The 23,879-nt window shown below is 58.4% G+C and overlaps 6 protein-coding genes across 6 annotated transcripts; 3 read left to right on the top strand and 3 right to left on the bottom strand.

Moving 5' to 3' along the window:
• Positions 1-1,624: 1,624 nt before the first annotated feature.
• POSPLADRAFT_1159530 (glycosyltransferase family 35 protein) lies at positions 1,625-6,397 on the bottom strand (the record flags this gene model as incomplete). Its single annotated transcript, XM_024487434.1, has 29 exons — positions 1,625-1,705; positions 1,756-1,838; positions 1,887-1,945; positions 2,000-2,150; positions 2,208-2,255; positions 2,311-2,533; positions 2,584-2,600; positions 2,654-2,744; positions 2,799-2,831; positions 2,889-2,906; positions 2,962-3,108; positions 3,167-3,250; positions 3,300-3,325; positions 3,388-3,410; positions 3,465-3,529; positions 3,587-3,611; positions 3,665-3,713; positions 3,767-3,845; positions 4,019-4,043; positions 4,101-4,138; positions 4,191-4,202; positions 4,264-4,389; positions 4,464-4,486; positions 4,545-4,655; positions 4,705-4,788; positions 4,844-5,432; positions 5,484-5,608; positions 6,169-6,261; positions 6,319-6,397. 29 exons carry the CDS (start codon positions 6,395-6,397, stop codon positions 1,625-1,627), a joined length of 2,607 nt encoding a protein of 868 aa, XP_024333444.1.
• A 681-nt stretch (positions 6,398-7,078) lies between these two features.
• On the bottom strand, positions 7,079-8,312 carry POSPLADRAFT_1062477 (hypothetical protein; the record flags this gene model as incomplete). Its single annotated transcript, XM_024481519.1, has 2 exons — positions 7,079-7,506; positions 7,565-8,312. The coding sequence occupies 2 exons, from the start codon at positions 8,310-8,312 to the stop codon at positions 7,079-7,081; spliced, it is 1,176 nt and encodes a 391-aa protein (XP_024333443.1).
• Positions 8,313-8,886: 574 nt separating this feature from the next.
• POSPLADRAFT_1041902 (hypothetical protein) lies at positions 8,887-10,984 on the bottom strand. Its single transcript, XM_024477995.1, is given in 7 exon segments — positions 8,887-9,361; positions 9,418-9,684; positions 9,760-10,086; positions 10,148-10,432; positions 10,483-10,635; positions 10,654-10,904; positions 10,961-10,984. 6 exon segments carry the CDS (start codon positions 10,874-10,876, stop codon positions 9,132-9,134), a joined length of 1,485 nt encoding a protein of 494 aa, XP_024333442.1. The 5' UTR covers positions 10,877-10,904; positions 10,961-10,984; the 3' UTR covers positions 8,887-9,131.
• Positions 10,985-11,847: 863 nt separating this feature from the next.
• POSPLADRAFT_1186467 (hypothetical protein) lies at positions 11,848-12,742 on the top strand (the record flags this gene model as incomplete). Its single annotated transcript, XM_024489227.1, has 2 exons — positions 11,848-12,088; positions 12,156-12,742. 2 exons carry the CDS (start codon positions 11,848-11,850, stop codon positions 12,740-12,742), a joined length of 828 nt encoding a protein of 275 aa, XP_024333441.1.
• Positions 12,743-13,455: 713 nt separating this feature from the next.
• Positions 13,456-15,392, top strand: POSPLADRAFT_1076531 (hypothetical protein; the record flags this gene model as incomplete). The annotated part of the gene is made up of 5 exons (XM_024482925.1): positions 13,456-13,658; positions 13,724-13,755; positions 13,806-14,064; positions 14,146-14,446; positions 14,501-15,392. Exons 1-5 carry the CDS (start codon positions 13,616-13,618, stop codon positions 15,390-15,392), a joined length of 1,527 nt encoding a protein of 508 aa, XP_024333440.1. The 5' UTR covers positions 13,456-13,615.
• Positions 15,393-20,818: 5,426 nt separating this feature from the next.
• POSPLADRAFT_1186464 (hypothetical protein) lies at positions 20,819-23,567 on the top strand (the record flags this gene model as incomplete). The annotated part of the gene is made up of 4 exons (XM_024489226.1): positions 20,819-21,220; positions 21,321-21,397; positions 21,449-22,208; positions 22,518-23,567. Coding segments are annotated over 4 exons (2,289 nt in total), but the record flags the coding sequence as incomplete, so codon positions are not given.
• Positions 23,568-23,879: the final 312 nt, after the last annotated feature.

Here is a 23,879-nt window from a genome sequence, read left to right as displayed (position 1 = left end):
TGGAACCGAAGGGACTGGGCTTGAACAATATTGATGTCGGCGGAGGCACCAGTGCTACAGTCACTGGCGCAGCCGCGAACGGCACTCAGATCAAGACATCCGAGCTCACAGCGGTTCCCATCGTGGAGGCGGAGCAAGCCTCTCCTGCTGGAGAAGGCGTGTCTGCCACGCAGCGGATCAAACAAGATGAAGAACCTGCCGAGGTGAAGCCAACTCCATCAATTCCTGAGGATGTCGTAGTGCCTACTGATACGCTCACTGAACACGCGTCGGCACCTGAGGCTAAGCCATTGCCCCCTGCACCCGAGCATGTTGTCCTAGCGGGCGAGACTCCCGGTCCCGAAGTCGCCCTTAGCACTAGCGAACCTGCGACTCTGGCAGAAGTATCTCAACAGCTGGCCGATCGCGAGGCTCCCATTGCGGAGGTGGCGCCAAGTACCCCTGACATAGCTGGAAGCGAAACAGCCGAAAGTCAGCCTCATGTTGTCGAGGAGCCACTTACCACATCTATTGCATCTCCTGAAGTTACGCAGGGCGCAGAAGGAAGTGTACAGCAGGCTGTATCTGAGACCGTTTCTGGCAGAGATGTGCCCGATCAAGATGTTGGTACTCCTGTCAGCAGTCTGCCTGTCTCTGGGTCTCAGTCGAGATTCGTGGAGGATTTGGGTACAGACTCAGAAGAAACGGGGACAGGAAATACCGCAGATATTGATGTCACTGCAGAACAAGATTCTCCCTCCCGAAGCGTACAGGTCGGGGGAGGAGCGGAGAGTGAGAACGCCAAGACGACCGAAAACGTGCTGGCTTCCGCTGTGTCCGAGCCGGAGGCAATCAGTCAAACTCAAGTGCAAGACGTCTCTTTACCTGCTCCTGCTATTCTGGAACAGTCCCATTCACCTGCCGAACAATCGGCCCCGTTCGTGCCTGAAGAGGAACAGCCTGCCCAGGAAGGGGCTGAGGCCACAACCGAAGAGGTATCAGGCGATGTGCATGATGGCGTACCTGAAACAACTATCTTGCGCAGTACGCTTGCAGCCCCTTGACATGCGTGTTCAATTGCTTACTTTTGCACGTTGCAGATGAGAGAGACGAAGCTCCGATCCTGCAACCTCCAGCTGAGGAGACTCAGACAACGGAAGCGCAGAGGGAGCCCTCAGAGCCTCAGGTGACGGAGGCGCAGAATGAGTCCTCTGTTGAGGATTGATTGTTCAGTACTGGATCTGCCTTCTTGTTTCTATGCCTCCGATTATTCTACTTACTACTCCGTTGTTGCATGAGAGCGACGGCTAGATGCGGCTCGTCTGGGCAGCTCGTCGTGATGCTGTCTGGTGTCTGGTGTGTTATGTTTACCGAATGATACCCGTCTCCCTCGATGCTTCCCGCTTTCTTATCATCATCACTATGCGTTGGCAGTCTACTATGCTGTGTCGGTAGCCGTTGTTGTGATATCCCTACGGTTTTTATTATTTTCCGGATTGGAATGCCTTTACTCTTACATTCTTCTAGTACTCATCGTAAGGACATTCATGTGAGTTGATGCTATTTACTTCGTTCCATGATCCACCCCGGCGCCAATGTTATTGATGCAACGATATACCACTGAAGTTGAGGTGCCTCCAAAGATTTACTCTGGTTTGGTACTCTCGATGTTCCAATACTCCTGAGCATAATCTTGGATTGCGCGATCTGAGCTGAACTTGCCCATCTATAAAGGAGTCAACACTTGCATGGGTAGCAGATCTTATATGCACAAACCTTTGCAGTGGTTCTGATGCTCTTCTTGATCCACTCGGTACGATCTTGGTATGCTTCGTCAACCAACTTCAAGGCCTGGATGTCTGCGAGGCTATGAGATGAACACTCCATGATCATAGGTGTTGACTTACATGAATCGAAGTCTTCAGTGAGCAGGTAGTAGTCGTGCTGCCTAATAGTGTTCAAGAGCCTTTCGAACAGTACGTAAGCTCAGCAGATGATCAGGTGGTACTCAGCGACGTACGGCTCGTAGACTCCTCCATCACCGAAACGTCCAGCCGACACCTCGTTGAGTACACGAGCTAGCGGAGGACACTTTTGCTCGACAGGCACTGGGTGGTACATGTGCTTATACCGGAGATCCTCCACTGCAGGCGTCAAGTGTCCGAAGAAGACTGGATAGAGACTGCCATGAGTTACAGCCGTACCGTTGAGAGAAGAGGTATACTCACAGACGTTCTGTTCTCCAACTTCTTCTGCGATCTCGATATTGGCCCCGTCTGCGAATGCACATTATAGACTCGACATCAATAAGCGGGCCAATGGCGCACTGACCAACAGTGCCAACCAGCAGACCACCATTCAGGCAGAACTTCATGTTGGAGGTTCCCGACGCCTCCGTTCCAGCTGTTGATATGTGTTGACTGATGTCAGACGCCGGGATCAGAACCTCAGCGAGCGAGACGGAATAGTCGGGCAAAAAGTAGAGCTGGAGATAGTCCTTGGTGTCGGCATCGGCGTTAATGATGCGAGCGACATTGACGATGAGGCGGATAGTCTGCAACTGATCTTAGCCGAGGATGACTTCAGACTTCATGAGATGCATACCAGTTTGGCGACGTAATCTGCACAGTTGACCGTTAATGAAATCCTTGCACAAGTCGTACCCATCACTTACACCCAGGAGCCGCTTTACCAGCAAAGAGGACGACCTTAGGATTCACCTTCTTCCGTTCGGCTGGCGTCATGTCCTTCAAGGTGAGGTACCTCTGCAGCAAGAGATTCAGTAAAGCTGATGAATACACTAGGCAGTCAGGACATACGTGAATGACGCCCATGATATTGAGGGTTTGACGCTAAGGAAGAAACGGTTGAACGTCCATCTACTCGAAGGCGGGGTTGTCCCAACTGACCTTATACTCGTGCAGACGCTTGGAGAATCCATCAGAGCCCGTCATTGTGTAGGCAGTACCGCAGGCGGCTCACCTTAATCTGCACATCGAACATAGCATGCGTATTAATTTTAAGACCAAGTGTCGTCTGCACATGCTGCGCAAGACGCTCCTTGTTGCTTTGTTTCACCGCAGCCCACTTCTTTTGGAACGCCGGGTCATCAGCAAACTGGAGAAGCCCCTGTGTGCATTATATGTCAGTAACCAATATCACATATGATTCAACAGGACATGCGGACCTCCAGCTTATACAGGTCCTTGAGGAACACTGCCTTTGGAAGCTTGAGGGTCTCGCTAATGAGGTTGCTCAACCGGGGGTTGCACTGTTCTTTTTCGTCAGTCATCATCCTCTACGGATCCCGATTTACGGACCTGATCGAGCCAGCGCCGTGGGGTGACTGCATAGTATGGATCAGCACATCACAGTGTACGTACACACTCAATTATGCAATTCACGCACTGCCGTTCGTCACATTGGAGAACCTAGCCGCGGATGGTCAACTAGAGGAAACAGTAAAGTAATGGATTCGCACTCACTTGCTAACGCCGTAGAGGTCGACAAAGTCTTTCATAATGGTTAACCTGACAAGCTCACTGTGTAGCTGTCACGAAATTCGGGTCAGGGATGGAAATCCCTGGTGACTGGTAGCAGGACAGACCTCAGCTACTCCGTTGACCTTTCGACTCCCTACGCCAGTACGATGAGCGCTTCCCTAAGCCGTGCGCATCATAGACACGTACCTATACACGCGAGGTTCGCCATGCGGATGTTCTGAGGGTACCCCTCTATGAGCAAAGTAATCAATGAGATACCCTATGACGTGTGGAAATCAATTTACCCTCAATGAGGGACATCCGAGCAAGCCTTTCACGGTCGCCGGGGAACTTCTTCTCGACCACTGAAACGACAATTTCAGTCTGCAAGCTGCCAATGACAGTCTACGTTACACACCTTGCAGGAATATTCTTGTGTTGCACGATATGATGATGTTAGTGACCACGTTCATAGGAAGGGAAGCGGTGCCTCTTACAAGTTCTATAGACGGGACTAACTTCAGTAAGCGTCGAACATGACAGGTGTGATGACATACAATATCGAAGATAATCTGCATGTGTCTGGAGCAAAAAGCTATCAGGAATCGTGCAGTCGAATGAGAAGAGGAACCCGCGAACCGAGGGAGCAAATTCTGCATCAGTGGTACCGGCCATTTCTAACGGAATATTCAATCAATTAATACAAAAGTCACAAAACTAGCAGCATACCTCCAGAGCTTCCTAAGAGATTATGGCATCAGGTTAGGTGGCAGAACATAGAGATGCTCATGTAATAACGCACAGGCAAGACCGTGTGGTTGGTGAAGAAGAACGTGTTGGTGACAAGCTGCCATGCTGCATCCCAGGGAACGTCCTCCTCGTCGACAAAGATGCGCATCAATTCAGGAATGGCGAGGGTTGGGTGGGTCTATGCGTCGCGATCAGTATATTCTCGTGGCGCTCGATTCACGCGCGTAAACTCAGGCAATATCATGTACATACATCGTTCAGCTGTATTGCGACATCTAAAAAAGCCCTGTGTCAGAAACAAACGTGCGGTAGCGGATCTCGGTTGCGACCTACAGTCAGGGAACTCAGAAATTGGCTTGCCGAGGTTCTTGAACCGACGCATGATGTCAGCCAAGCTGGCTGCGGTCCAGAAGTACTGCTGCTTCAAACGAAGCTCCTTGCCGACTGCGGGTGAAATGAGCACACTGCCGAAACTCTATAGCAGAGGACATACAGGTGGTGTGGTCATTCGGGTAAAGCACCGAAGTGATCGCCGCGGCGCTGTTGGAAGACTCGACGGCACGCTCATAATCACCAGCTGGGCTAGAGATTCAGCACAAGTGATGTGCGCCGGGGGTGTTTCAACGACCCACCATTGAAACTCTGAAGATCAAAGCCGCGCTTCGGCTTGCTCTCCCACAACCTCAAGTTGTTCGTGCTCTTCGTCTCGTATCCGGGGATCATCGTGTCGTAGGCCATGGCCAAGACCTCCTGCCCACCGCTCCAGACGGCCTTCATGTTGTCTAGACGCTCCGAGTGCCCATAGAAGCGCACCTCGTACGTGACGTCCAGGCGCGGGAGCTCCCACGGGTTGTCGTGCTCGAGCCACGGGTCCGGTGCCTCGAGCTGGCTGCCGTCGGGCGCGATGAGCTGCTGGAAGATGCCGTACTTGTAGCGCAGGCCGTATCCCCACACGGGGAGCTCCTGTGACGCGGACGAGTCGAGGTAGCACGCCGCGAGCCGTCCAAGGCCGCCGTTGCCCAGAGCCGCATCCCGCTCCTGCTCGAGCAGGTCCTCGAGGCGGAACCCGAGCTGCGAGATGCTGTCGTCGTATTTCGGCTTCAGCCCGAGGTTGAGCAGCGCGTTATCGAGCGTGCGCCCCATGAGGAACTCGAGCGACAGGTAGTATGCGCGCTTGGGCTCCTTGCGTGTGTAGTGCATTTGGGTCTCATTCCAGTTTAGCTGTGTATAGTGTCAGATTGATAATGCGGAAGAAGGCACGCATATACTCACGATCAAATTGTCCCGCACAGACAACGCTGCGGCTTGGTACGCGCCGAGGTCGTCCAAGTTGTGTGCTTGTTGTGCAAGCGAGGTTTGGACATGGCCTACAATAGACTTCGTGATAGATGGGATATCTGGAAGGGAAGTTAAGTTGTGTTACACAAGAGACGTCAATGCTCGCGCTGATGACGCGCCGGAGAAAAAAGGAAGCGAAATTCGGTGGTCAGTTAGGTCAGTCAACACAGACAAGGCTTTCAGAGCAGTGCACGATCTACAAGTTCTCGCAGGCGGACACAACGCTCAGTACGATATGCGCGGCGCGCGCGGCTACCCATGGGCGACTCCCAGCTACGATACGAATGTACCTTCACGTCATTTCTCCACGCCGAAGAACACATACATGTGCTGTCAGAGTTTGATTCTTATGCGAATGATTCCAAAGATTGGAAGGAAGCGGCGTGACGCTATGAAGCATCGACACGTCCAACGGTGTGGATGATGGTTCATAGCCGAGTATAATGAAGAGCGTAGCCGAGCAAGAAGAGATCGAGAGGAATCGCTTCATCAAGCGCCCCTCCGAGACCATCTTCAACGTCGGCCACGCTCTCATCCTCGAATCACCGCGAGATGGCAGGAACATTCGCCTTCGTTCAGAGTACGACTGCAGCAGCACGGACGGTAATGGATCTCTCACCGGTGTCGAGACCGCGCATGGAAGTCTTCCACGCCTTTTCGTCCCCTCGCGGCCACTTCTCCTTCCCCGTTTCGTCGGTCTCGGGAGTATAGCCTGCATGTCCACGCAGTTAGTGCACACGTCCCACCGCGCATATAGTGACCCATTCACCCGTGAGAGACCGGACATGCTTGCGCACAGTGCGAGCACCGGGCTTGCCGATCGTCTTGGGGTCGATTGTCGAGGTCATCTTCAACGGCGGACAAGCCGTTCGCGGTCGCTGCTCGGTGTGAGGGCGGAGCACACCCAATCACTGGGCGAAGTTGGCTGGGCTTCCTCGATTATAACGGGCCCTTATACGAGCCCATGATCAGACCTGGCCCCTATGACAGAAGGGGTTTTTGCTCCTGTAGTATCTAGAACCGTCCAGCCGCTCTACCAGAGCCCCAGATCAAGAGCTCCAACTTCGCCCGCTTACGCTGTCATTTCGAACGTGTACGTGTACGAAGAGGCTTTACAATAGGCCGCGGGGATTGCGAAGAGGTCTGCAGAGCGACTCGTGATGATGGTATTGAGTTTTTATCCTTCATCTGTACGGCGCGACTGCCAATTGATCATGATCACTTCGAATTCGGGGCGGTCAGCTGGTTCAGAGCGGCTTTAGGGCCCTTATGCTCGCAATTCTGCACAAGAGGGCGGTGCTCAAGGAGATAAGTATGCCGTGAGTCTGTGGAGGCTGGTTCCCCTTCTGACCGGATGTCTAGGACCGAACTGTATATGCATGGTACGGTAATTCGTATAACGTGCGACCGGAGCGAATCATGGAGAAGACGAGACAGGATGCGGTCTCTTTTTGACCTAAATCTCGATACACGCATAACAGGACGATCATCGACGCAATGCACGTAAAAGTGACGGCGGGGCCCAAGCACTACTCATGGTTGAATACTGCATGCGTCGCCTTCAGGATGCCTCGACGCTCCCACAGAGTCTGACGCAGTCCGGCTTGGAAAGCCCTGTGCGCGCGATCAAAGCTCTCCACGGAGGTCGACTCTCGAAGATGCCACTCGAGGTGGATCCAGGCTTCCTTAACATTGTTGAAGATGCCCGCCGTGATGGACGCGTCAAATCGTGCCCAGACCGTGTCAGTCTCAAAGTTTTGCAACTCTCTTTCGATGTTAAAGCTGTGCAAGTCCAGCCTGAAGATAATGTCTAAGCGGAAACACTCCAGGCGGCGGGAGGCGATGGTGTTGACCATCGCCGATATCCGGGCCATGGCACGCGCGCACGGCTCGGAGAACCTGTACCGCAAGCGTATGGTCCCTAGTCTCGTGTTGTGAACGAGACCGAGGTTGTCACCTGTGACGCGCCGTGGATCAGTAAACTGGACAGCATGCACAACGCCTGGATCACCAACCGTCGATGCGCACGATGGGGATCTCGACATGCTCGAGAGACCGACCTAGCGCTACGAGCAGTCGGCTAGCCGACACCTGCCAGCCCTTGAGATCGCGCGGTATGAGGCGGAGAGAGCGGACAGTCGCCTCAAGGCCCGAAGCCGTGCTCACGAGCCAGTCCAGCAAGTCACAGAGCTCCCCGGACGCCACGTCCTCGACATGCAGTGCGCGCAGGCGCAGCTCGTTCCCCGGGGGCGGGTCCGAGTTGTCGGGCGCATTCCGGCGGCGCCACGCGATGGCGACCATGCAGAGCTCGCGGAGGCGGGGGAGGCCGCAGAGCATGCACTGCAGCTTGTGCCACGTGCGGAACACGCACGAGACGAGCGTGAGCGAGGCGATGGAGGTAAAGAGCGGGGCGTGGGGCGCGGTCCCATAGAAGCGGGCGTCGTGCAACGCAAGGGACTCGAGCTCGCGCATGTGCGGGGCGAACAGCTCGGGGACGAGCTCCGCCCATTCGGCGGCGACGTCGTGCTCGACAAGAAGCTCGCGTGTGCATCTGAGGTGGTCTTGGATGCGCGGGCTCGTGAGGACGGAGTGCAGGGCGATTAATGAAGGCCGGGAGCGGAGAGACACCTTGCGGAAGAGATGGAACCGGCTACGGGGCAGCCAAGATGGGTGCACTAACGTGCAGCAGCATAGTGCACTGGAGTCGTCTTGGAGGAAATCGATGATGTGGTCGATGATCTCAGGTGCTACTTCCCTGACCATGTCGAGAGTGGTAAAATGTGAATGACCAACTTGAAGCCTGGGATGGACCTACCAGCAGACGGAGACTTATGACCCTAGGAACACAGCGTCAAGGACATTTGCAAAATGATAAGACCCCCAAGGTGGCGTGGCTTATGAACTCAGTCGTAAAGAGCAATGTACCGATGTACGCAGCTGCTTCGCCAGCTTTGGTTTACAGCCATAGATGGACAGTCTGCCGATACGGTTAGCCTTCAGGAGAGTAGCACCTAAGCAAGTGTATAGCCAGATTCAACCTGCGCATAGTTAATGTCCGAAATAACAGCGAAATTGAGTTCCTTCGGATGAGGCGTGATAGAGAGCTGCACGGCGAGACAGCCATCACGAAGACCGCAAAAAAGACGCGCGAGCAATTGAGCATGAAGAGGTATCGTCTAAGTAGACACGATAGCTCCCTGTGAACAGTCCCGAAGTAAATGCATATGCCAACAGGAACAAGGACCACAAGATGCTTGCAAAGCAGACCGTCACAAACGAGCGTTTGCTGAATACTTCGATGCAACAATCCAGTCTCTCAGTGAGGCTGTGGGCGCTTCTGTTCAAAATGGTAGCATAGCAATAGCATTGGACGACAAGCTGAGGGGTGGAACAAACGCCTGAGACATTATGATGGTAGTTCTACAGCGAAGCATAGGAGAACCGCAGGATATTAGCAGTCTGTGAAATAACGTCGATTGGTTGACCGGCGGACAGACGCGCTGAAAGTGAGCATCGGCGGGCGTACGCTTTCACAGCAAGACCCCGAGGTGCTCACCCCAGCACGCACACCACAGTCATTGATCATGACTCGTTTCTGCCTCTGCCCCCCTTCTTGATGCCGAAATTATCCGGGCGCCACACAGGGAACAATTTTGGAGACGTGCCGGAGGACCGCTTCCCGTACAACAACGTCAGAACCTGACCTTTGATCTTCTTTCCGTTCAACTCGTCTTTAGCCGCGGTCGCCTCTTCCACAGAGTTGAACTCGATGAAGGCGGCCCGCGTATTCGCGTCGCCGAATTGTCGTTGGCCTGCCATGGTCGTTCAGTACAGAAGCGGAGAATGGGAGTAATGAAACTGGACGTACGGAGTACGACTTTCCGGATGTTCTTTTCGTGATCCTTGAATAGCGCGCGGACGTCCTCCTCCTCACCCTCGACGCCGGGCGCGAAGAGTGTGTAGTGCGGCGGAAATTGCGGCTTGACCAGCGGTGTGGCGTAGTCCAGCAGGAGCTCCGCACGATCCCACAGCCTGTACGCCTTTTTCGTGTTATTCTCCATAACGCGTATCGCTTCTTCCTGTGTCGAGAAGTCTACGTGGGCACAGCCTTTCGGTCTCCCGTCCTTCGGCTTCGCTGTAGGAATGGGACGTCGCACAATGCCTCGTCAGCAGCGCTCTCAAGTTTGGACACGCCGAGGATAGGACTTACACAATCTCACAGCGATCGGCTCCGCCACGTGCGCGAACAGCTTCACGAGGTCCTCTTCAGTCGCTTCGCGGGGCAACGCACCCACCCAAAGGCTCGCGCTGGGAGGATTGCGTCTGCGGAAGCCCACAGTGGGATTCACTTTTGTTGGATCGGCGCTCGGTACCGCCCTATCCCCGCCCGACACTGTGCGGGCGTACGCGACCCAGAGCGTCCGCGACTCCAGCTGGAGCGGCTCGGTGCGTGTCTTTTCGACGAGCGCTTGCGCATCTTCAAGTGATTCGAGCTCGACATGGGCGAAGGCACGAGGCGAGCCTGCATGGGTACCGTCTGGGGTAAACGCATCGCGCGTCAGTATAGTCTGCTGTCGCATACCCAGCAAGGGACGTACCTATGCGCAGCCGCTTGATAGGGGCCAGAGGTTCGAGCAGCTTGCCCAGCTCCTGAGCAGTAGCTGTGGGGGGCACATTGCCAATGTAGAGCGTCCGGCTCGGCTCGGCTTCCCGCGGAGCAGCTATTTCGTAGCTTGGTTTCGACGTCGCATAATCGAGTCGGAATTTTTGGCCTCGTAGTTGGAACGGCTTCTCCGCATGCCGGCGCATGGCTGCCTCTGCCTCGCTTTCGGATTCGAACTCGACATGAGCAAAACCGCGGTTCTGGCCTGCCCCCGTGAACTCTGTAGTGGATCAGGAGCATGCCCGGCTGAACGATAGACGGATCACTCACTCATGCGCACGCTGATCTTCCCGAAGTCATTAAACACATACTCCAAGTCGTCCACGGTAGCCCATGTGAGCACGTTGCCGACAAACAAGGTGTTCGTCACCGGTCTTTCCTCCGCATACGTCTCCGCCTCCTCTTGCGGTGCTGTCTCTAGGTCTTCTTCAGCCTCGAGGTCTTCTTCAGCCTCGAAGTCTTCTTCAGCCTCGACAGCGTGCTCGCGAAAGCCGGGAACAGCGGATGCCTGCTCCGATGTGCGTGTGGTGCTCGAGAAGTAAGCATTCTTAGGTAGCGTAACTCTCGTGAGCACAGTTGGATGACACCGCGCAAGAGCTCGAACGCATTGTCTGGACGAGAGGGCGACGCGGAAGGTCTGCGCACGGAGTGAATTTGCAAGCATCGGGAACCGCTGGGAGTCGTACTACGGGCTGGTTTCTGGTTTGTCAATTTTAGGCGGGTATACAAGATGAAAAAAACTACACACCTGAAAAATGATGCTGCGAACGGCAAGTGAAGACAGTAGCGCAGCTGGAAACCTGGAGGTATGACAGGAAGCACTGAGGACGCACTGTGCAAAGACTCGCGCGCTAATTATGTCGGAAGAAAAGTCGTGACCATTGTGTAACGCACCATCATGTTACCGAATGTAATTGGCTACTCCCATGTCACGGGCATCTTCCGTGACGCACTTGTGAAGAAAAAAAGGGATCGCGCTACGTGAGTTATCGCTCTCATTCTATATATCATTTATTGAGAGTTCATATGAGCCGGGAACAAGCCATTTCAATTTACGCCGCTTCATTGCAATGATCAAGGCCGACCGCGCTTGCTAGAGCAAGGCTTTGTTCGTCGCAAATGTCACTCATCCGATTTCCGACACTTATTTTTGGTTATGTATAAATATTATTTTCATGGCGCCCTCAGGGATCGTCGCAGTGGTCGGTAAATCCGTTTGGATCTGCACGGCTGAGGAATGAATGCCATCGTACTCATGTCGGGTCGACACACTTGGTGTCACTTTGAGTGACGCAATGGGCTCCGGGAATGTCCGACATACGATCACGACACAAATCGGCTAGCCGAGATCGAACCAGTCCTGTTCGGCAAGTCGCACTGACACAATGAGTTTGTCTCTGTCGTCTTTGGGATTCAGTGAAGTTCCTGGGCTGGCTGGTATGCAAGTGGCGCGCGGCATCGCACGAGACACTCGAATTGAATGCGGGCTTAACTGTGCTTCCTGCGATCAAAGCATATGTGCACTTGGCCCTGTCATGCGTACTGCGGCTGCGCTTTCTCTCAGGCTATAACTCTGCCTTACAGGTCGACGACACACTTGTGCGCTACATCGTCTTGCACTGTATCTCAACCAAGATGGTCATCCTCGACGAGAAGAGCATACTCTCGCCCCCTCCGCCGTACGCGGCATCAGAGCAGCTCGATCCCCCTCCGTTCCCCCACCACGGAACCCGCGCTACTCTAGTGACACTACCGCCTTACCCGCTACTACGCATAGTATACGAGCTCTTTCCGCAAGGGCAGCCAGAGGGACAACGGAAAATCCTATATTGGCTCAACATGAGCCTCCGGAGAGTGAACCGGGCGTTGTACATCGGTGAGCATCCTCAGGCTGCACCTATCCCTCTGCACCTATTCCCCTGCTCATAACACATTCTACACAGCCTGCATGCACGTCCTGCGGTCAACGTATCTACCCGCCTACAACACGCTCATCCGCGCCCCGTACACCTCCGACCCCTTCCCCGCCCCAGATCCTGCGCAGGCGAGCCTGCCGTCGTCTCCGGTCCAGCCCCTGCAGCGCGAGACGCGCATCCTGGATCTCTTCATCGCCCTGAAGGTCCGCGAGGACGTCTGGATGGACGACAGCGAGCTGCATCTCGAGCGCGAGGAGAGCTTCAAGGACCTCTTCGACCTCATGCAGCCGCGCAGCCGGCTCGAGGACCTCGTGCGCATCTACGGGATCCGGGACGGCGTCGTGTACGTGCGGGGCTCGCAGCGAACACAATCGGCCTCGTCGTCGCAAGGGAGACAGGGGGGCATCCGGCCGCTCGCCTTCGACACGTTGTCGGTGTCGTTCTCCCCGAGGAGGGTCGGGCTCGTGGTGTCGACGAAGGAACGCAAGAAGACGGTGGTTGAGGTAGGCCGTGTCCGTGAGGATCCACTGGAGACCACAGCGAAGCGGTTGGTCAGGGAATTGCGCGCTTCGCTCGCTGCCAGTTCACGCAACCATATGAATACAGCATTCTAGTTTGTGTTGAAATGTTGGAGGACTCGACTGTTTATTGTACCTATGTTATTGCTGTATGACTGGAAGGATAGACGTGGGTTACTGCACTTATACTCGAGTATCGCCACCTGTACTTTGTTGACTAATTTATCTGTAGGATGTACCATTACATTATATTTCTTGCCTAGATTTGTAACTCATGGTTCCTGTCTCTGCTTTACTATCTGGCAAGGTATCTCGTCCTCGGCTTGTGTCTTACGTTCTACCTTGTGCCTATCAGTCCCAATGACTGGGGCAACTGACAGATGACCGGCATAACATTGCTGGCCTTCAGCGCGTGCATGATACTTAGGGCACTACTCATCCACATCCACACAGTTCTTGATGTGTAAACATTTTCACTGTAAGCCACCAGCAGGACTGTGCAAGTGTATGCACCACCATAACGAATCTTTTGACACATGGACGATCCAGTGCATAGCATGGCCGCACGGCTCCTCCGTGAGCTTGAGCGCTTGAGCTCGAGCGCTGCAGTTGAATAAACGCTCATTGTATCGATCCGTGATCGAACCGACACATGGACCGATTGCAGATCGAACCACATTACATCTGGACCAACATCCCCGCCTCATCGAAGACCGCCCTGCCTCTTGCCTGTGCATTATCTTGTCTGCACCACATCCCTACGTTCTCCTCTGGTCCACCGCTTAGAGAATCCAGCACCCCTCCTTCTCCTCGAGCAGGCGACGCCCTCCAGAACAAAGGCGTCCGGAACAAGACATTTTCTTCCAGTGTTCGAGGTCCCACGGAGGACCCGGAACCGCACCCTCGAAGGTTGGAGACGGCTCGACACCACCCCCACCGACGAACAGACATTGAAAGACCAACACACGCATGGGCCCATCGAAGAGGAGGAATGCGAAGCCCGTACCCCAATGTGAGTCTGCTCGCGGACATGTGGTCTCGACGGGGTTGATCAGGGTGTGACTCGTCACTGTCCAGTGCGCTCACGAACGACGAGGAGTAGAGGGAAGGTGTGTGCAATTTTTTTTAAATGGTGGATTACAGCCTCAAGGGCTTCCAGGCGCTCCCCGACCCTGCGGAGAACACCCAGCAGCTCACGGAGCAGTTGCGGGCGATGGGCCTGTATGCCGCCGCGACCCTGGGAGATGGCAACTGCCTCTTCCGCGCGCTATCCGATCAGCTGCATGGCACGCCCTCGTACCACCTGAAGCTGCGACAGGACATATGTGACTGGATAGCGTCACATAAGCAGCGTTACGAGCCCTTCGTGGACGACGAGCGGGGTCTCGACGTGCACCTCCAGTGCATGCGACAACCAGGTCGGTCTCCCGTCCCCCGCTCGTGTTGACCCCCGCTTGCCTCAGCGCTAACCTGGCCTTTGGTTCGAAATTTACCCGTAGCGACATATGGCGGCCACCTCGAGCTGTCCGCCTTCGCGCACATGACCCGCCGCAACGTGAAGGTGATCCAGCCGGGTCTGGTATACGTGATTGAGTGGGCAGCGGGCGGGGACCTCGCTGCCGACGTGCCAACGACACCCTCCGCCCCATCCACGTCCGTAGCCCCAGACGAGTCAAACTTGAACGAGCGTGAGAAACGGCGAGCAGCGCGTGATCGAAAGCGCGCGGAGAAGGAGAAAGCTCCGCCTGTGCCCCCTCAGCCATCCGAGGAGGACGACCCTCCAGGACCTGTGTACGTTGCGTGCGTGCGAACTCCACTCGTCTGTTGTGCATAACTTTGAACGCCATGACACAGATACCATGACTGGGAGCATTTTTCGTCTATTCGCAATCTGCGTGGTCCACACGCTGGCCCGCCGAATGTGAGGGAGGTATCTGCGGCGGATGTCGAGCCTGCAACGCCTGTTGTATCGAAGAAGCCAGCTTCGAAGGCGAAGACCAAGCCCGAGTCTAAGACAAAGGCGTCGAAACATGCTGCGCTAGCGCTGGCTGCAGAGAGCAAGATTGCAGCGCCTGTAACTCCTTCCCAGGTTCCACTACCTGCCTCTCGGTCTCCGTCACCGCTCTCCACGGCACGGTCGACGCCCTTCTCGACCCAGCCAGCACACATATCGAGCGACGTCCTCGCATACCGTTCGCCCAAACGGACTTTTGACGAATCGTCGGCGTCGTCTCTCGCAGCCTCAGACAGCTCTCAAGGCGCGGCGAAGCGTGCCAAGAGCTCATCCCGCGCACCGTCGCGCACACGCACCGACGAGACGCTGCCAGTTGCCGAGCTTCCATCATCGCAACGCTCCGATATGCCGGTCGATGACCTTGATCTTGACACGCCCGATCTGTCCGCCTCTGGATCATCGCCCGAGTCGGTCAGCTCGCTATCTTCAGTCCCATCGCCGGCCGCCACGCCGCCTCCCACAGCACCGCCTGAGCGGAAGCTGACTCGGCGCCAGCGCAAAGCGCTGGGCTTACCCAAGGCGCGGCCCGCGCCCGTCGCGCGTGTGACAGCGCGCACGCGAGCCAGCGCAGGGAAGATAGTGATCCCGGGTGGGAAGTTTAAGAAGGCCGCCGGCAAGCCCGCGGTGCAGGACACCGACGGGGACGAGGACGACCAGGAGGCCAACGCAGAATGGCGGCACAACGGCACCGGGCGTGTCGACGTGCGTGGGTTCAGGGAGTTGAAGATCTAGCCGGCGTTCATCACATGGGATATCTGGACAATCTGCGCATCGTGTCTCGTCCTCTCCTCTCGCGTTCGTCATGTCTGCTGCACTGCATCGCATTCTCGCTGTCTCGCATATCTCACCATCTCGCTCTGCATCCACCGCATCCCCCACAGGCCAGCATCTCACGGGCGTACCCGACCCGGTACACATGCATACGCATCCACGCTCAGTGTTCGGATTTTTGTAGCCATCCCTGTCTAGCGGACACACCATCGCTTCGTGCTGCACCTACACGACGGCCACGAAGTTTCCTCTCGCACATTACTTACGCACGTCTTGCTTTTTCTCGGATCACGTTCTCAGCGTTACCATTGCCCACACCGATACCTCATACAGACCCCTATCCGCTTGTATCAACAGCCACGAACGATGCTTCAGCATACGTCGTCTCCCCTTCCTGTCGATAACCTAGATGTGTACTAATGTTAGACCGTCGTTATTTTGCTCGGGTTGTCAGATAAGGGCGTTATGGCGCTGGCGATATATTTTTTGCGTTATTCTTGGTTAGCACTGCGAAGACTAGGAGAAAAGATCGGACCTCGACGCGACGGTGTCCTTGTGGACTACGCGCGAGCCGGGGAACACAGAGTGGATGCTGGATCCTTTGATAATGTGGTCGAGCCGACTTTCACAAACATCACCCATTGTTCGAGGACGAGGAAGAAGATGTGGGTCTGGCTCATGCTCAGATCGCAATCTGGCCCTAGATCCTGACCATCTTCCCGTTGACAGATCTCGTGCAGTTCCGTCCATAGGCCGGCGGCACGCGAAGATGCCCGCAACACATGCGGGTATATGGGCATCAGCTTGTCAAGATGTCAAGATGCCGCAACAGCCAACAAGCCCGTGAGGCCGTGGCATTCGAGATGGTGTCCTGGCGAGTCAGTCTTGGACTTCCGTGGCGCCATGATAGACTGATTGCGATGCCAATGCCGTAGCCAGCTCCCACTAGCTCATGTTGCCCGACCAAGGGTCGCCTGATGTGAACTTGCACCCTCGTCACCGCGCTGATGCGTTCCGTGGGATCACTGTGCCTCACCCGACTGCGCGGCCTCATGAGCCATCGTCACCGCGCGTAAATGAATTTCAAAAGTGCGCCCTGTGGTCTGCATTACAATCATGCCTCTGATCCTCCAGCGCCCTTCGGGTCGGGCTGGCGACCGACCGCAGCCACACGGACCTCAGCTACGCGGATTTCCTCAGCCATGTACACCATACATGGACCTGTCCAACCGCCGCGCTGATTGGCACGAGTCCGGACACGGTCTCTTCAAGCCTGGGGATGCGTCATTGGCCGCAGCATTGCCCGCCGTCCGATTGGATTGGCGCGAAGTGCCCAGGAACACCACGGCCCGGCGATATCGAACCAATGCAGTGCTGCGCTGATGGGGATGTTTACACTTCGGGCGTCATAGGGCATATGCTTCCTGATGCGCCACCAGCTATATACGCGCCCGCGCCGAGAAGTGCGGACCATGCAGAGGCACCACCGGCGTACATGAGGTTACCGACATCCAAGCCCCGGACGCTTTCGTCGTCACCATCTATGCGCGCCTGTGCTTTGGGGTCTGGTCGTAGCCCCGGGTCGCCCACTGCGCGTGCGGCGGCCAGGGGGGCTCCGGGCGCGTCACGTTGGCGAGCAAGGCCTGATGTCGCCGCGTCCCGCTGCGAGGCATTGCACTCCGCGCAAAGCCACCGTGTTCGTCGTCCGCGCCTCTTTCTTTCTCTCTCGAGGCCGAGTGCACAATGGACTGCCGGACGCCCGGCGTGATGGGGCCTGCGTGCCCTGGGCCGCCACCGGGATTGACTCGGTCCCACTGGTGCTAGGCCCGGCGCAGCGGCGACAGGGAGTCAACCGAGCCGCGGACGGCGCGCGCGAACATTCATATTGGCCCTCCCGCGCTCCACTGTGCCCTCCCGCTCGGCATGGGCCTCCGCACATGCTCGGTGCACACCCATCGTGAGTGCGCCCCGCGCTTCCCGGCCTGGGCTGGCGCCCGTCCGTCAGTGCATGCGTCCACCCGCGCCCATGCATGTGAGCGGGCCCGAGACGGCCTCCCCGGTCGGTGTGCCGTGCTGCGTGCTGCGTGCTGTGTGCCAAGTGCGCAGACGCAGCATCCAGCCCCCGCATTCGGGATTACAAGCGCGTTGTGGACCTTGGTGTGGTCAGCGCACGGCGGATGCCCCATTTGCGCGCCGAGCCTCGGGCGGGCTTATTCACGGCGTGCGCGTGCCGCTGCAGCTGCCGCTCGGGCCCTCGCCGTGCGCGCCTTATGTCTTGTGCCGGCATGCAGCGCACGCACCGGGGCGATGCCGATCGCGCCACAGACCCGCGCGTCTGGATCTTGGCGTGCATAGCGCGCTGGACGCGGACACTACGATGAATATTGGTGCCGGACGTGGCGCGGGCGGGCGTTCTTCGCGGGGGGCGGTTACTGTGGCATACTAGCCGGGTAATTAATAGTCGGCAGACCCCCCAAGTCGGCACCCCTTGCTTGATTGGCCCAGGAGCCAGAATTGCTGATCGGATTGCGAACGTCCTGAGAGATTCCGATTCCGGGGAATTCTGCGCTCTGATTGGCGGCAGGTCGCGCCTGCCGCCATGGGGGTTCTGCCGACTACCCAGTATGCCACAGTGGTGTTTTTGGTTGTTGGCAAAATTGCGCCCAATCGCCGCGCCTGGCGCGCGCCACTATAATGGCGCAGCGATAGCGAGTGGTGATTGCTGGCGCAGCTCGGGAAGGTCAGGCCTGGCTCAGACCCTGAGTACAATATTTGAGGTGCATGGAATCTCTCACGCAACTTAATATATGCTGTCTCCTCCATGCCCGCCCGAGCCATCAACAAAGGAGCAGGCATGTGGACATAACCTAAATTCTCTGACCGACGAAGATTCAATATTTGATTGAAGTAACTAAACAACGCTCGGAAGGGTGCTGTACTCCTCAGCGAGGCGGAGGAAGCTGGAATACACAACGCCGAGGAGAAGGCTCCGGGGAAGTGTGATTTAAAGTCACTGCTATCGTCTATCGGTCTGTAATTGCACTCTAGAATTAAATTCGCCTTCACCATTCGCCAGTTGCGCCACCGTCAATATCCATCGCCATGAGCCTCTGCCAGACCCCGCGCCGCGCCGGCATTTGGTGAATGCCTGAGCGAGGTTTGCCCACGACCTTAGAGGCGGAGCGTCTCGGTCACGAGCATACGTGTGCGACGGGGACGGCGCGTTTGCTCACTTGAATGCAGGAGCGCGCCGGATACTCCGCTGGCGCACAGGGCAGCGACTGCAGCTAGACACGCTCTGGCTCGCGCCACTGTGGATCAAGCTCCCTCCGAGGGCACGGAGGTGATCATGGATACAAACGCGACTGCACGTGCAGCACTATGACGCTTTTGTGTGGGGATCCGTGCTCGCATAACATAACGGCGTAGGCTGGAGACGACGGGCAGCGGCCTGTGCAGTGCGCGTGCGCATTCCTCGCAAGACGCCCAAGGCGTCCGCAATGAGGACGTCCCGCCTGCAGTGCACCTCTGCGTCCTTGATCGCCGTCTAGCTCGCGGGCGAGGTGATTGGGCTTGCCGAGAAGGACGACCCATGCTGCTCATGGATGAGCCGCATCAAGGCCCACAGCCTCGCCGATGTGTGCAGGCCGCCACCGGGCGTAGTGCATTCTTGAGGCACAGGCGCAGCCGACCGATAGCATCTGATCGGGCGCCTGTGGGCATCAGCCCCAATCACGACGCGGCTGGTGCTAGCCTGGCTTGGCCCCGGGAGGGGGAGCGGAGGCTGCGTGTTGCGCACGTCCGGGGTTTACCACCGCGCCATGTGCGCGATCGAGGCTCCGGCTCGGTTAGCGGGGGGAGGACATGGGCACGTGCCGGAGATTGGGATCGTACGCGCGATGTCGATGATCGCCCGCAGGCCGCTGCGCCCGCCGGCCCAGGGGAGCGGGCGCACGCACACACAATAGAAGTCGCCTCTGTTGTTGATCTGTGCGAGAGACCAAGGCACAAGGACCGCCCGGGCTCGTGATGGAGATGGAGATCATTGCGGTGCTCGCGGGGTCTGAATCGGCATCCCCCTGGCGTGCGAGGACGTCACATGCGGGCTGTGGGCTGCAGGCAGCAAATCTTTCGGACAGACGGGTGGCAGCTAATGCTGACGAACAGTCAAGGAGGGGGAGGGCATCACGAGAGTGGCATGTTTGGACGCGTCGATGCCTGTTCTGGCGGATGCTGGGCAGCCAGGACCGTGAGCGCTGCACAGACGACGGCGTTCAGGCGCGCGCCTGGCATCGATGCCGCTGCTGTGCTATTTCAGAGTCGGTGCTGGCGACGCGCTCCTATCGCCCCTATCGCTTACCGGGGCGAGTGGCGACGTCCGCCGAGGGTTGTGACGGTGGCAGGAGAGATAAGTACAGTAGCGGGCGGGGTGCCTGTGAGTGTACGACGAATGTGTGCCGATGGATACAGACGCTGGGGGCATGTGGCTGTGGTGATGTGGATGTGATGGGCAGCGCCTCGGCGGCGGACTGCAGCTGCGGACCTGCAAAGGGCGAGTTGTAGGGTGTACCTGGCGTGCTCTCGCGGGCAGTGCTTGTGCTGATGGGAGCAGGACGGTGGGCATGATGAGGGGGAGCGGGGACGGACACGTGGCGGGGCCAAATCAGGGAGGGAGGGATTTAGCGGGATCGGAGCGCCCTAGAGCCTGGCACGCCCTCTCTCTCCCTCAGCCAGCGGCAGCCGCCTTTCTTTCTCTTCTCTCCTTCCCCCATCCTCAAATATTCCATAATTTCCTATTTCTCTCCGTCACACCCGCCCCGTCCTCTCCTATCGCACTTTCCTGATAATCGGACGTCGAGGTACCCGCATGCCCTTCGACTCGCCCGCTCCTCCTGTGTGCTGACCTCCTTTGCCCATATCGCCACGCGCCATCAGCTTAATGTGAGCTTCCTGATCGCCCCATCCGCCATATCGTGCTCAACATCATCCCCCACAGTTATAGCATTACGAACCCCCGCGCATCACGTTCTCTTGCCACCGCCCCAAGTATACATCTCGTTCTAATGGACAGTTCAGCACCATATCAGCCCTCCCCGCAGCATCATGTCCCCATGAACTCAGCCTCCTCCTCGTCGCGCCCCGCATCTGCCGCCTCCTCGGCGCACTCCTCACCACACGCATACCACCACCAGCTCGCCTACACCGCGCTCGACAGCCATGTCCCCAGCACGTCGCTGCACATATCCACTGCCAGCGCGCTCACACACGACCGCGAGCCCGGTGAGGAGACCGCGCACCCCTTCCGCGCACCCGAGCTGCACGGCGGCGAGCACGACGAGTCGGGCACCCAGTCCGAGGACGAGCCCATGCCGTCCATCGCGGACGCAATGACGCTGGGCCCCGGCCCACACGGGGGGCTCACGCGGCCGCTCACCCATCAGGAGCGCGAGCTCATCAACCACCTCGACCGCCTCAAGTTCTTTCTTGCCACCGCACCGTCGCGCTGGAGCGCAGACGGCCCCGGCGACCCGCACATGCTGCCCATCGGGCACCCGAGCTCTGCACACCCCGCGCTAAACCGCTTCCTGCTGCCCAACCAGGAGTATGTGTCATGTGTCCTCTGGGGCGGACTGTACCACATCACCGGGACAGACATCGTCCGAGCGCTGGTGTTCCGGTTCGAGGCGTTCGGCAGGCCCGTGCGGAACATGAAGAAGTTCGAGGAGGGGGTCTTCAGTGACCTCAGGAATCTGAAGCCTGGCGTCGACGCGTGCCTCGAGGAGCCCAAGGTGAGCGTCACGCTCGCTTCTGCTGCCTCGTTGCGCAATATCATTATTGCCGCGGGTGCGCCTTGGACCGGCGTATCGCTGACTGTGCGCTCTCACACAGTCTCCCTTCCTCGACCTGCTGTTCAAGTACCAGTGTATTCGCACCCAGAAGAAACAGAAGGTCTTCTATTGGTACGCGTCGGGCACGTGTCCGTCTACGACCTGAATGAGCGCTCACGTAACGCGCAGGTTCTCCGTACCACATGACCGCCTGTTCCTCGACGCCCTCGAGCGCGACCTTAAACGGGAGAAAATGGGCCTCGAGCCCACCACCATTGTGGTTGGCGAGCCCGCGCTCTCATTTACGTACGACCCTAAGCGGTCGCTATACGAGCAATTCAGCAAGGCCCAGACCGGCGAAGGCGAACTCGAGGCCGCCGTCCGCCTGGCGGAGTCCACGGACAGTGATGGCGACACAGCCGACGGCGCGGCGTCTTCTCAGAAGGCAGCCGACTCGGATCTCTCTGCCGACGAAGCCGGCGACGACGGTGCGCGCGCAGCGCAAGGCGTGCCGAAGAAGCTGCCCTCCGCGCTGCAGGGCCCGAACTCGCCGTTCTTCTCCATGTTCTCGCTCTTCGAGGGCTCGCCGACGTACAAGCAGCGGCGCAAGAAGGCGCACAAGAACGCCGCGCGGCGCTCCCCCAGCGCGTACGGGTACGGCGCGGGGCCGTTCGCGCCCGGGCCCGGGGAGCCGCCGCACATCGACGAGTTTGGCCGCGTGCACGGCGGCGGCGGCGTGCGCGCGCCCGAGCCGCACGTGGACCGCTTCGGGCGCGACACGAGCCGCATGAGCGCGGCGGAGATGTTCGTCGCGCAGGCGCGCGGCGACTTTGGCGCGCAGAGCAATCCGGACCTCATCGCGTCCCAGAAGGAGCGCCAGCGCCGCGCGATGGAGGTCGTCGCGTCGTCTGCTGGGCGCCATGGCCAGCCGCCGTACGCGAATGGCCTCGTCGGCCCTGGCGCGGCCGCGGGCAACATGTCTGCCCAGTCGCAGTATCCCGTCCACCCGTCGCTGGTCCTGCAGGGCGGCCACCCCATGGGCGTCCCGTCCCCCGCAGCAAGCCCCATGCCGTCCGTTCCGAATGTGTACCAGCAGCAAATGCAAGACCCCACGCGGCCGTTTATGCAGTCGCGCCACACGCTCCCCGCCGCGGCATTCCCGCAGGCGCACATGCGCACCAACACCCTTCCCTACGCCGACAATGCTGCCGTGTTCTCAGAGGGCTGGCCAGAGGCCGGCTCTGTGGTGCAGGAGCAGCCGGCGCTGCCACGCTCCAAGGCGTTCGTGTGCCCGCTCTTCTCGTGCGGCCGCATGTTCAAGCGCATGGAGCACCTCAAGCGGCACCTGCGCACCCACACGCTCGAGCGCCCGTACCAGTGCGAGCACTGCAAGAAGCGCTTCTCGCGCTCGGACAACCTCAACCAGCACTACCGCACGCACGGGCGCGCCGCGCCGGCCGACCAGGGCGCCGCGGACGGCGAGCAGGACGTCGACGAGCTCGAGGGCGACGACGCCGCGCTGGACTACATCGGCGACGTCGCGAGCATGGCGAACGTGCAGATGTACGAGGTCGAGGTGCAGGGCCAGGTCCAGGAGATCCAGGGCGACGAGGAGGGCCTCGTGATGGCGACCAGCGCGATGGCGCCCCCGATGCCCACCGCGATGGACACGCTCCCGGACGACGCGCAGGAGCCGTACTACGCCGAGCAGCTGAGCCAGCTCGTCGGCGGGTCCCCTGAGCAGAACGCGTTTGGCGCGACGAACAACAGCCCGCCGCAGACGCAGTGGGCCGGCGTCCGCCCGCAGTCGAGCATGTCGTACACCGCGACGAGCGTCGCGGCGCACCAAATGCGCCTCTCGCCGTCGTACGGCGACTACGCGACGTCGCTGTCCGCGCCGTCGCACAAGGCGACGTTCGACCACGGCGCGCTGTACCCCGCGGACCTCGACATGGGCGGGCCCGGCCCCATCCGCCGGCACCGCAGCGTGACGCCGTCAGTGAAGTACGGCGAGGCGATCCGCCGCCCGTTCTCGGCAGCCATCTCGGACCACGGCGCGGGCCGCTCGTACCACCCGTACGCCGTGCCCGGGCACCACCACGCGCACTCGGCCGAGTCGAGCCCGATGGCGTACAGCGTGCCGCTCGGGTACGGCGCGCCGCAGCAGGCGCAGGCCATGACGGTGCCCGCGAGCCGCGCGCACTCGCGCTCGAGCTCGAGCGGGCAGCTGCAGGAGCAGATGTCGCAGATGCTCAACATCGAGCACATGGGCGCGGAGCAGCAGCAGCAGCAGCAGCAGCAGCAGCAGCAGCAGGTGTATGCACGCGATGCGGCGTACAGCACGGCGTACCGCGCGGACTCGCCGATGCAGTACGCGACGGCGGCGTCGTACGAGCTCGTCGATGTGCTGGCCGCGGAGGGCGCGCACCAGCAGCTGCCGCAGTACGGCCTCTACGGGATGGCGCAGCCGCAGATGGACAGCTACAGCATGCCTGGCCTCGACTCGGACTCCTACTCGGCGCTCATCCACAACGATGCGCACCCCGTGCACATGTAAATTGACGGAAGAAAAGAAGGAAGGAAGAACACTGCCCATACTACCTTAGCCCGCACGCCCTAA

Source organism: Postia placenta (genome assembly GCF_002117355.1).
Source record: "Postia placenta MAD-698-R-SB12 unplaced genomic scaffold POSPLAscaffold_22, whole genome shotgun sequence".
Lineage (NCBI taxonomy): Eukaryota > Fungi > Basidiomycota > Agaricomycetes > Polyporales > Adustoporiaceae > Rhodonia > Rhodonia placenta.
Note: the sequence above shows the minus strand (reverse complement) of the source record. Positions and strands in the feature narration are given on the sequence as shown.